Raw genomic sequence first — 12223 nt, forward strand, 5'->3', positions numbered from 1 at the left:
CTCCGCGTGCTCAATTGTTTCTTTTCTTTAAAATAATTCATATAAATAAAAAAGAGACGCCCTCAGATCTGATAAAATATAAAATAAGGTTCAAAACAAGATCTCTGATCAGAGAGGAAAAACGGTAATGAACAGAGATATAATGAGAAAAACAATAATAATGAATCAGGGATTCAATGCTTAAATTGGCGCTTTGAATTGTAAATAGGCGCTTTTACTTAGGCGAATTTCACACTAGTCATCATGGGCTTCTAGAAGTCAAGATAGAAGCACTGAGTACTCGATGAGTACTAATTTGGAAAAACAATTGTGTGAACAGGGTGTTTAATGATAAGGAGATGAATGATCCCTTTCATAGATCTACACAGCCGCAAAGGTACTCTGTTCACCTTTTTAAACGACAATTTATATTCTTTGGAGATGATTGCAAAGAGATCTAGTCATTTGCAACGTTCGACGTTCTCATGTACTTTCTTGCGTACATATGAGACTGACCAACCAGACAACTACGAGTAATTTTGTCAAGATCCTTTTGACGCTTAAAGGAAAGTCAAGAGGATACCGCTCATATCCGATATCGGATGCGCTTATTTGGTTATTCGGCTAAATGAGCCAAATGACCAGGACTCGATTTGAGATGATATTCAATTAATTGTCCACTCAAATTGAGAGACTTACAAAGATATAATCGGTCACAACCATCTTTCCCATATTCTATCTGTTACAATTCCAATTACTATCTATATCTATATATCGAATTAAAATGTACATTCGTCCAATTCACGCTGAACTTGATATACCAATTTTACATGAATTTATTCGTGAAAATCCTTTAGGTTTATTTACAACTTCAATACCTAATTCAAAATATTCAAAATTACAAACTACTCATATACCATTTATACTTTGTAAAGATTTAAATGATGAAAATGATAAAGGTATATTAAAAGGACATATTGCAAAAGCAAATCCACAATCAAAATCAATTATTGAAAATTTAGATTCAATTAATTCAATTAATTCAAATTCAAATGAATTAGAAGAAGAAGTTTTAATTTTATTTAATTCTTTAAATAATTCATATTTAACACCAAAATTTTATTTAGAAACAAAACCAAAAAATGGTAAAGTTGTACCAACTTGGAATTATTCTTCTGTACAAATTTATGGAAAAGCAAAAATTTATTATAAAGATAATCATGAAACTTCTAATTTTTTACAAAATCAAATTGAACAATTAACTTTAGAAAATGAAAATAATTTTATTCAACAAAATAATAACATCAAAAAAGAACAAAAACCTTGGAAAGTTTCTGATGCACCTATAAATTATATTAATTTATTAAAAAAATCTATAATTGGTATTGAAATTAAAATTGAAAGGATTGAAGGTAGATTTAAATTAAGTCAAGAAAGTAATGATGGTGATTGGAATGGAGTTATACAAGGATTTAAATCTTTAAATACTGAACAAGGTGATAATATGGCTCAATCGATTGAAAGTAGAGGAAAAGAAAGGGCAAGTAAAAAAGGTGTTTGTCCGATATCTTAGTTTTTAGTTCGATATTAATCATAGTGTATGGCTAGAAGCTAGACACGCTCTTGTAATATATGATATATAATACATGTAACATATTCAACCTGATTGAAGTCAAGACTATCAAATTACACTGGTTCATCTCTTTATGTACGAACTCCCACTCAAAGATACCTCTAATAACGACTATACCCTTCCATCAAGCACGATAGCAATCAAAGTTGAAAGACAAGCAGCAGCATAAACGAACAACCTTCTAAGATGTTTAACTTCCCAAGCTTGAATAAGTTCTTTAGCTTCATCTTCCTTTTTTGAAATAACATTTTCGTTTTCAGCCAATTCAAGAAGTCTAGAATTAATAGGTAATAATCCTGATATCGCAGTAATTGGTAAAATTAATAAAGATTGAATACCTGAAATAAGTGTAATTTTTGAAATTAAAGGTGATGGATGAAGATATGAAGTTATAAATGATAATAATGATGAAATTAATGAAGAACCTACTACCCATGTCTAAAAAAAGTTTTCACAATTAATTATTTATACGATCTTCATTACAATTTGAGGGAAAAATAACTTACAGCAGCAGGTTTAAAATAAGATCTCCATAATTTCGCTCTTTCTTTATCACTTATATTGATAGGTCCTACCATTCTTCCATTTAAATATGGAATAATCCCTCTTTGATAATCACCAAGATTTGAAAAGAATACATATGCAGTGGTTAATCCACCAAGAGCTAGTGTGATTGATGGTGCAGGAAGTGAAGTGATAGCGTTGGTGAAAGATGTCATCTTGTGAATTATGTTGAGGTCAGATAATCATGCAGTGAGTTTTGGAGGATATTGTTGTTGGACTTGATACCACGAATATAACCTTGGGAACAGCTGCTATATATATATACCGCTTGACGGGAAGTGGGATCTTATGGACGTGGGAGTATATGCCATAAACTGGGAATCAAACTCGCCGAGCCGAGGTGACGTTCATTTAGCGGCAACGGCATCAGGCACGGTTCAATAACACCGAGCAAATGTGCGGTTATCTACATCTTCACCACCGATAAAAACAAAACCGAAAATATACCCTATCTCGTTCGGTTCCGAGCTCCCCAGCAGGACCGAGTCTTCAGCTATCTGTCGAGTCCTCACCGAATAGCAGATCATGTCCGAGCCCAGATTGTCTCGCGCAACCGTGAGGGCGGCACAATTAGCCAATATGAGCCCACAGTGGTTACGTAATCAAGTTGGGACAAAGGGGCAAAACAAGATCGAGTCGGAGTTGCGATGTAAGGAGAAGAGATCTACATTACAACGAAATCATCCTATATGTTGCTCAAAGCTCGAATCATCATTGCTTACAGAGTTATCTTTGACCATTAGACGACTGCCGAGAATGCTTTGACGCAATCTACCTCTCAAATTAACGATTCCCCATACTCCGTCCAGCAAGACACGATGATCATACGCTGTAGGAACCAAATACCAACACGCCATCACCTCGCCCATATATCATAATCTCACTAAACCAGACTAAACATAATCTTCGATCTTTATTGCTATCAGTGCCACGAAGTTCAGCCTGACTATCTCTCTTACAATGTCACCGATAGCTCTTGTGTCAGAGAACATACTACCAACCGTACCTTCCCCTAAAGTTCTACCTACTGATATACCTAGAAGACCATCACCATGGCACGAAATTGCTCATTCACTATCGACAACTTCTCTTCCACCTTATCACTCACGCAGAGCATCTTCATCTACAGTATCTGTGGCTGAAGCATGTACACCATCTTCTGACGCACTTAACACGCCACCTTTGATATCATCTTCGCAGGCTTTAAGGGAATGGGAAGAAAAGCTTTCTCATCCTCAATCTGATGTATCAAGACATAAATTGATTGATGAAAGATATAAAACAACTAAATTAGCAGCTGAAAGAGATAAAGCAGGATATATTGAATATAAGTTGAAATTAATAGATCCCACTTCAGAAAGGTTTGAAAGGTTAATTACTCAATTAATGTGGAGATTAAAGCAAGGTAGGAATGAAGCGATTTATGAATTAGGATTAGCTGGTAAGTTGATATTCCTTGTTAAAAGATGGTATAATTTCCTCTGTAAGAAAGAGTTGTACTGATTATATTAACTGTTCTTATTAGATGACGGCACGGTTATTGGTTTACCTAGATCTCAGATGGATGCTTCCTTACGCACTCTGGAATTGATGGCTTCGGAAGTCGGAGCAACTGTTATTATACTTAAAGAGATAGTATTGCATCCTAAAGCTACCATATTGCCTAAATCGGTGAATTTAAACGGCGCCAAACCGATATGTAAGAATGATGATAAGAAGAAAGTACAAGGCCGACGCAGGAAATCTTATACTCCCAGGGATCCAGGCATGTACGGCGGAACGAGACCGAAGAAAATGATCTTTGACCCGTTAGATCTATCTACTCCAAGTGATAGCGAGGAGGAGTTCGATGATAACGGTTATATCGAGGATAAAGAGAATCGATTGGATCCAGATGATACATTCTTCTGCATTGAACCAGATCACGAGGAGAGAGATGGGATCAATACAACCAACGACAATTCTCAATACTCATCAGGTTTCAACTCGTCGTCGCCTGGCAGAGACCAGAATAGGAGATCTAGTTATACAAGTAAAAAAGCAGACAATAAGAGACGAAAATCCGCCGTTAGATCTGAAGCGAGACGACTAGACTTGTTAAGAGGTGACGGTACGAATCCTATGTGGAATGAGATGACCGATATTAGTCATTCAAATAAGGCGGTAGAGCTTTCTCAATTTACATCACCCCATCAACCTATACGCCCTTCGTCTCTTCGCTTGGCGACGCCTTCAACTTCAACGGATAAATCGTTTTTGGATGACTTATTACATATACCCTTGGACAATTTATCCCTTTCATTCGCGGATGTTCGATCTATACCTGAAGACCCCGAAATGCATTCACCTCTTTCAACTAGCGCTGAGACTTTCGTTTCCACTCTTGATAAATTGGTCGATGATCAAGGCTTAACCGAGAACAAAAGTACCACAGCTGAAGATAGTCCCGAACAAGCTCAAATTGAAGAGATGATTTGTGTAGAGGCGCTCGTAGTGCGGAAATTACAACATGATGAAGATGGTGCTGGTACGGGAGAAGATGATGACGAGGAAGAAGAAGAATGGGGTTATGGTGGTGAAGAGGATGTATGGGGTTTCGGAGTGGACGAGTAGAGTAGTCTTGGTCTGGACTATAATGAAGATGGACATTGTGAAAATAGGGTCTGACGGAAGCGGATCTGGTATATAAAAGGGTGGAACATTGGAAAATTAATGATGGGCTGGAATTGAAGCTCTTTACTAGTCGAAGGATAACGCGAAGGACGGGGGCATCTCATTATTTACATCATCAAAATCATCTTTATCATCTGTGTGTATCATCAAAAAGGGGTTGTACCTTGTACTTATGCATTATGTCGTGTATTTTCTACATGAATATCTATCGAGGTACTCTCGAAGGCCTCGGCAATGATTTCTATGTACCCTACCTTTGATTAAGCTTGATTACCTGAATCCCACCCTTGCAATTGGCTTATCCAGACTTTAGTCATCGATAAGATGATCCATTTGCTCCATATTCGAGGAGTTGATCGAAGCGATTTTCGGTAAAGGTATTTAATCGGAAATAAAGAGATAATCAATCTCAATCTCAACCGTACTCTGTATCGCAGCAGTATAATAAGGATTTTGGTTTCATCAATCACGTTTCAGGATGTCTCGATTATAAGGAACTTTTATACCAGATTCCAGAACTTTTTTTTAGACCCCTGATACTTTATTTCGATTAAAAGGGTTATATCAGAGAAGTTATTCCGAGCAAAGATATTCAGGGACACTAAAGAACTGAGAAATCAAAACAAAACCTCCTCAAACAAAAAGAGGCGACGCGCTTGGTTTATTTGGCGTGACGCCCTTGACATCCCCTGGAATTTATACAATTAAAAATAAAAAACACATATAACAATAACAAAGATCCTACATTACATTACATTTATATCTCTTTTCTCTTTCTTTTGTTCATTATCACCACCACCACCGACATCGACATCGACATCGACATCGACAACAATTAGAAGAAACAGGTTTTTCTTTCGTATTCGCCTCGACATCAACAATAGCTTGAAGCTTATCGTGAGTCGTTACGCGTTCCTTTCCTTTCTTGCTGTGGTCTGGAAACGCCTCAGTATAGAGTGTCTGTGTATCACTCTGACCCAAGAGTCCTTTGATCATACCATCATACTCTCTTTCCTTTGTACACTTTACTCCTTGATTTATATTGTGGCCTCGTCTTTGCGATATGCACTTTAGATTATCATCACTGGCTATGCCAAATTCCTCTCAGGTTTAATCTTCCTCACAAAATTGCTTCATTTGTTCATCATTGAACTTATACACACTCGTTTGAAAGTTATCGGAATATAAAGACAGGAAGGGTCTGCGCATTGCACACAGACCTCCAACAGGATTTAGAATAATAATCAGTTATATCAAAAAACGGGGGAAATAAGGAAAGGTCGAGACTGCGGATAGAGGGATTGAACGATATAACATAAATATAAAAATAAAAACATAGAAGCTGACGAGAATCTATCTTAAATATTAATCAACCTCAACCTCGACTTATACACGATCTATCTTACCGATATACTCATTCTCGTTGTCACATCTCCACACCTCTGCAACCTATATATACCCGACTCGATATCTTTAGTCCACCTACTCTCGCAAAGACACTCATTTCAAAACGCAGACACTCTTTCAACCTCATCGAACAACATCTGCAGCAACTTCACTTCGACAATAAAATCAACAAATCAACATACCCACCAAAATGCAATTATCAACACTTCTCCCTATCCTCGCCCTCCTCGCCACTCAAGCTGTCTCTGCCAACCCTCACAGGCGACATGCTGCCAAGGCTGTTGACCACGCTCGAGCCGTCGAACGACTCGCCACTGCCATTGACTCACGAGAAGCTCATCGACGAGCAGCATCGATCGCGGCTGGTCATCCTCGAGCCTTGGAAACCAAACCCAAGCGAAAAGTAGTCAGGAAAAGAGGTTCAACATGTAGAGCCAAAGCTACTGCTGCTACCACTGCTTCTGTCACTGAAGCTGCTGCTACCACCACTTCATCGTATGAAGCTGCTGCCGCTGCTACTACCTCTTCTACTGCTCTTGAAGCAGCTGAGAATTACTCAAATCCTTCTCAAGTAAGTCAAACTCAAACTCAAGACTCAAACCAGAATCAAAATAATAATCAGAATAATTATCAAACACAGACTTCTGAAGCAGCTGAATCACAAGCTTCCGCTACCAGCACATCCGCTGCCGCTGCTGCTTCAACCTCGGCTGCTACTTCTACCTCCAACAACGGAAATTACACTCCCAATGGAATCAAAGCTGGTATTGCCGGTGGAGACGCTTATGATGCAGTCGAAGCGCATATTGGATGGTGGTATGGTGAGTCGAATGTCATTCTTCGAAAGATTCACGCTGATACAACCCCTTATACAGACTGGTCCGCCAACCCTTCAGGTCACTCTGGTACACCTATAGCTGTTCCAATGCTTTGGGGTGACGGTGACGTCGATGCGGCTGACGCTTCCCGATTGGCCGTGTTCAAAGCTATCACCACCGCACCTCAATACATCATGGGCTTCGAGGAGCCTGATTGTTCAACTTATGGTAGTTCCAACATCGCAGTGGGAGCTGGTGAGTAGTATTTTCGCGGCGATTCGCGTCGACAATACTAATTGATCTGCTCGACTACAGCCGCCGCTTTGTGGAACGCTTTGATCGGTAAATGGAAAGCCCAGGGATCAACATTACTTTCTCCATCAATGTGTCATCAAGCTGCCGATCAATACACCGGTTACTTGTCCTCGTTCCAATCTCAAATCACCGTTCCATGGGATATAACCAACATCCACATCAATAAGAACAGTATGGAAGGTGTTAACGCCGACATCGACTATTACTATAACACTTTCGGTAAACCCATTTGGGTCACTGAGTTTGCCTGTGTAGACGATTCTACTGGTTTCGTACCTTGTGACAACCAAGATGCAATCAATTCTTTCATCAAAGAAATCGTGCCACTCTTCGAGAATGACACAAGAGTACACGCTTACGCTTACTCCAACGGTGAAGGTTTGGGTGATGTCTGGCCAATGTGGTCCAATGGTGCATTGAGGTGAGTCGGGTGTTTTTTTAGTTTGCGCCTTTGTTACTGATACTAATTCTGTTGATCGTAGTGAATCCGGTTCAACCTACCTCGAAGCAATCAAGCAATACCATTAAGGTATTTTCTTACGCGGATAGCTATATGATTCTTCCGGTAGGAATTGTATTCGAATGCGAGTGGTCATCAATCGGATATTACCTTGCGTCGTCGCTTGAGGATCAGGTCGGCGTAGGTATATTAGCTTGATGTTTACTTGTGTCATGTTTGTTTTTCGCTTGGTAGTGATTCCATGGCTTACAAGGGGTTAAAGTAGTGGTTGTAGGAAAGCATATTGTCTGGAATGATATGCATTTCTATGAACTCGATTCATTAGCACAAGGATGCCGCAAAGACTGCAGTATCGATAATGACAGTTGCCCTCACAACGAACAAAACCTGTTACTAACAGAGAATATACATCAAATGCATATCTAGACATACGAGTATAGAGTAGACGTTGTGCGTGTCTGATGTAAATCTTTAACATCGAGTGATGATCTTATATTCAACAACAAGTACCAGATACAATATGGTCAATTGAAGTCGTACAAGTATCTCTTCCAAATACGATATAACCAACTGTTTGGCCTAAGAAAATAGCGAACAAAATATAACCATTAAAGTACATTCCAAATAACATGACTAAGAAAGCAGCCGTGAATTGAGAGCCATATGCTATTCCTCTAATTATTTGTTGGATCCATGTAGGTCTGAAGCTAGAACAAAATGAATCAGCATTGTTTCAAATGAATTTTCATTCAAGATAAATTTGTAAACATGTGAAAATGACTTACTTATAAGAGGATGAACTGATTTGATCTGTTGGAATATCAGGTAAAGTGGAAAGTACAATTTCAGCCTAAAGAAAGAAAAGCGATGAGTCTATACAAATTATATCTTCATTTTTGAAATTAGAAAGAAAAAAAAGAAAAACTTTTACTAACTTTAGCAATTTTAATTAATTTTTTATCATATTCCCTTGAAATTCTTCTAATAAATTCAATAGAAATACATAAAAAGAAAATTCCAATAATACTTCCTACAAATTCACCTTTTGTTTTAATATGCCATGTTGAAGATAAAAAACATGAATCAATTGTATACCAATTCCATAACATTGATATTTTACATGAATGAGAATTGTTATCACCAGAACCCATATCCATGTTAAATGATTTAATATCTTTTGACGGGTGATTGTACAGTTAATAGAGATTTTACTCTTACTCAAATTGCAGTAGTACTTTGTAGATCATACACCCGATTGATTAGTATGCCTCTATATATATATATATACATATTTCATGTATGTATCTCGTATATTCCAATAAACCGACCAAGAAAACCCTTGGTATGCATTTCCAAATACATCCTTCAATCTGATTGGCTGAAGATTTGTCTCAATTGATCAGAAGTGATCGAGCCATCTAGAGCCAACTCCTTTCCTCGCACAATAGATGTGATTTTTGAGGTCAAAGAATAATAGCGAATCGTTTAAATGGCTCATATCGTGAGGCCTTATTGATAAGTTATATTTTGAGACTTTTGTTCCAATAAGACGACGTAAAGATTACGCATAATGTCACAATATCAACTGTTTCATGCAGCTGTACCACATTCACCAGTCGTATCCTTAATGCAGATTACATATATACACGAGCTGTCGAGCTCAAGATAGGAAATATATTATGTTATAGAATGAATGGAGTCACAATGGCTGATATCGGCTTGACTACCTTCCCGCCCGCGCCCCATTCCCTATAGATCCCCAGAAACTGACCTTTTCGACACCTTGAACAAGCTGATCTACATTGCCTAACCACATTCCAAGCTATCACACCCTGTCAGCAATCGATGTATCCTGGACAGTAGATACCATGGCAATGATACGATTCAAAGCAAACACTCACCATCTCCTTCTTCTCTTCGACTGATTTGACATCTTTCAACTTCTTTTTCTCTTCTATTGATCGATCTTTCCTGGTACTAGACTGTAAGTTCTTCTTATCACTGATTACCCTCTTACTTGCACCCAGAGGAGTCATACCTCCCGCCAAGGAAGGCGAAGATGCTGACGGAGGTATACCTCTAGTCAATTCAGCTGGGAAAGCACGAGATTTGTTTGATGGTGTTCGAGTCGTTTGTTCATTGCTCATAGGGAGTGGCGGGACAGGTGGTATTGATGATTTCCGCATCCCATTAAGACCTGAAAGATGTGATTGTGTTCTAGAGTGCCTAATCTTGGGCGATCGAGGGGATTGCTTCTCCGGCGACTCAGGTAGACTTGAGTGGATTAAAGGACTTTTACTAACTCTCCTAACGCTTGTTCTTCTTGGTATTCCAATAGTGGATGTGGTACTAGGAGATCTAGGTAGACCGTTCGAGTCTGTAATTGTCAAGGAAGGCTGAGTACTAGATCGTGAGATAGACCTGGAAGCTGTGGTAGGAACAACGGTTGATGAACCTGATGAGCCGGAATGAGATCTCTCCGAAGTCGAGGACAGGTTGAACGGATCGATGAAGGCCGTGCTTTCTTTACCAGCAGCCATACTGGATAGATACCTCTGAGTTGTGTTAGATCTCACTAAACCACTACTGATCTTAGGTAAACCCAAGCCCAACCCCACACCACTTTTCTCATCATCACTCGTAGCTCTACTAGATCTACTCGACCGAGGTGTAGGGCAAGTCGAATCGTCCATCTCATCTAACATAGCTGCTAATCCTCTTGACGTAGTGCTTTGGGAGATAGGCATACGAGGTGAGGCAGGAACGGTCGGAAGACTAGGTGTTGAAGAGTTGGATATACACACGGACGACTTGCGGGTCGCCGGAGTCAAGTAGCCTAGATTGGGTTGTGGTGCTTTTCTAGGTGTCATAGGTACGAAAGGCATATCGATATCTGCTAGTTCCCTTGGATGGCCAGGGGATATGCGTCCAGTGTGGCTGATGCTGGGTGGCTCCATGAAGGCTTGAGATGTAGATAGTGGAGAAGGAGGGAATAAAGTGGATTCGGTAGATGAGGAAGAAGAGGAAGAAGCACAGGACACCACTCGTTGAGAGTCGTTCTGTTCGGGAAGTAAGTAGAAGTATAGAAATTCGATACATTTCATCCTAAAGCAAGAGTTCTCAGTAATCCGCGGTGGCTTGGAGCGAGATCGAAAGCATATGGATGTTACAGCCCGGGCTCGTACTCACCTGACATCTTTAGTCACTCCAGTCCCTTTCAACACCCTGACGACAGCTTCCAGTCCACCCAACTTCTCATATGTCCGAGCGTTCTTAGGCGAATCGACCAAGACACAGAAAAGCAATTCTAAAATCGTATATGCTATAGCTTTTGAATTGTCGGTGAGGGGAGGCTGGGACCGTAGCAATAGCAAAAGGTCGATGAACATCTATGATTGGATGGATGATCAGCATCGCCAACGATTTGTCAAATCAGTCATCTCACCTCCATCACCCATCCTTCTCCCATTGTTTCCTTACAGGTTCGACTGAGACAACATAGACCTTGTAGTATACTAGCGATGGTTTCTATCTCGGGTATCAGGGCATATGCCACTTCGTCTTTAGCTGGCAAAGAGGTATGTGAGGATCGTTGGGATAGAGTTGACGTATATCTTGTGAGGAGAGATAGCAGGATGTTGTGGACTAGGTAGATCACATATTAGCTATAAGGCTGAAATCAGATGATGAATGACATACTTTGTCTGGACAGTAAATCCCCTATTTCCGACTGAGATTGACCAAGACAAATTTCTACTAATCGTTTCTCCAAATGTTTTAAAGCTGACAATCGTCGTCTTGCTGAACTACGTAGAGATTTCAACTATTTGGTGTTGGACAAAAATCGCATATATCAGCTTACGATGTAATCTAAAGTGTTCAAGAATATACTATATCAAGTAAGCATACAACATGAACTCACATCACTTAACCAACTTTCCAACCCATTCTCAATTGACTTTTCCCTCTTCATCGCTTCTGTTGTCGATTTTTCTCTCCTTGATACCTCAGCGGCAGAATGACTTTTACTTCTATTTGATCGTTGTGATTGTCCACTCGATTTCTTTGTTAAATCATCATCCATCACTAAACTTATCTGAGACGATCTCCTTGAAGCTGTGATACGAGGTAAGATCGTCATAGAGGCTGCTGATGATTCCGATTCCCTTACAGAAGGTAAGAGTGATTGTCTTGATCTATATGTCCCCTTTGTCTCATCTTGAGCCTTATTGTGACGTGAAGAAGATTGATCAGATGTATTTGAAGAACTCGATGAACGATCTTGATTAGCCAAGAAAGATAACGCTGAAGTAGATTGAGATTTACGATGCCCTTGAGGACGTAACATGTTGAAGTGATTTTAGATCCGGGTCT

General features: G+C 39.5%; 6 protein-coding genes across 6 annotated transcripts; 3 read left to right on the plus strand and 3 right to left on the minus strand.

The window, feature by feature from the left end:
• Nucleotides 1-763: 763 nt before the first annotated feature.
• Nucleotides 764-1552, plus strand: I206_107868 (uncharacterized protein; the record flags this gene model as incomplete). Its single annotated transcript, XM_019157910.1, has 1 exon — nt 764-1552. The coding sequence occupies one exon, from the start codon at nt 764-766 to the stop codon at nt 1550-1552; it is 789 nt and encodes a 262-aa protein (XP_019009550.1).
• Nucleotides 1553-1723: 171 nt separating this feature from the next.
• I206_107869 (uncharacterized protein) lies at nt 1724-2331 on the minus strand (the record flags this gene model as incomplete). The annotated part of the gene is made up of 2 exons (XM_019157911.1): nt 1724-2050; nt 2119-2331. 2 exons carry the CDS (start codon nt 2329-2331, stop codon nt 1724-1726), a joined length of 540 nt encoding a protein of 179 aa, XP_019009551.1.
• Nucleotides 2332-3136: 805 nt separating this feature from the next.
• Nucleotides 3137-4789, plus strand: I206_107870 (uncharacterized protein; the record flags this gene model as incomplete). The annotated part of the gene is made up of 2 exons (XM_019157912.1): nt 3137-3617; nt 3702-4789. 2 exons carry the CDS (start codon nt 3137-3139, stop codon nt 4787-4789), a joined length of 1569 nt encoding a protein of 522 aa, XP_019009552.1.
• A 1657-nt stretch (nt 4790-6446) lies between these two features.
• I206_107871 (uncharacterized protein) lies at nt 6447-7917 on the plus strand (the record flags this gene model as incomplete). Its single annotated transcript, XM_019157913.1, has 4 exons — nt 6447-7077; nt 7132-7329; nt 7390-7810; nt 7872-7917. The coding sequence occupies 4 exons, from the start codon at nt 6447-6449 to the stop codon at nt 7915-7917; spliced, it is 1296 nt and encodes a 431-aa protein (XP_019009553.1).
• A 428-nt stretch (nt 7918-8345) lies between these two features.
• I206_107872 (uncharacterized protein) lies at nt 8346-9006 on the minus strand (the record flags this gene model as incomplete). The annotated part of the gene is made up of 3 exons (XM_019157914.1): nt 8346-8556; nt 8635-8699; nt 8785-9006. The coding sequence occupies 3 exons, from the start codon at nt 9004-9006 to the stop codon at nt 8346-8348; spliced, it is 498 nt and encodes a 165-aa protein (XP_019009554.1).
• A 566-nt stretch (nt 9007-9572) lies between these two features.
• On the minus strand, nt 9573-12197 carry I206_107873 (uncharacterized protein; the record flags this gene model as incomplete). Its single annotated transcript, XM_019157915.1, has 6 exons — nt 9573-9671; nt 9751-10954; nt 11039-11238; nt 11295-11494; nt 11549-11672; nt 11772-12197. The coding sequence occupies 6 exons, from the start codon at nt 12195-12197 to the stop codon at nt 9573-9575; spliced, it is 2253 nt and encodes a 750-aa protein (XP_019009555.1).
• Nucleotides 12198-12223: the final 26 nt, after the last annotated feature.

This window comes from Kwoniella pini, chromosome 11 (assembly GCF_000512605.2).
Source record: "Kwoniella pini CBS 10737 chromosome 11, complete sequence".
NCBI classification, from domain to species: domain Eukaryota; kingdom Fungi; phylum Basidiomycota; class Tremellomycetes; order Tremellales; family Cryptococcaceae; genus Kwoniella; species Kwoniella pini.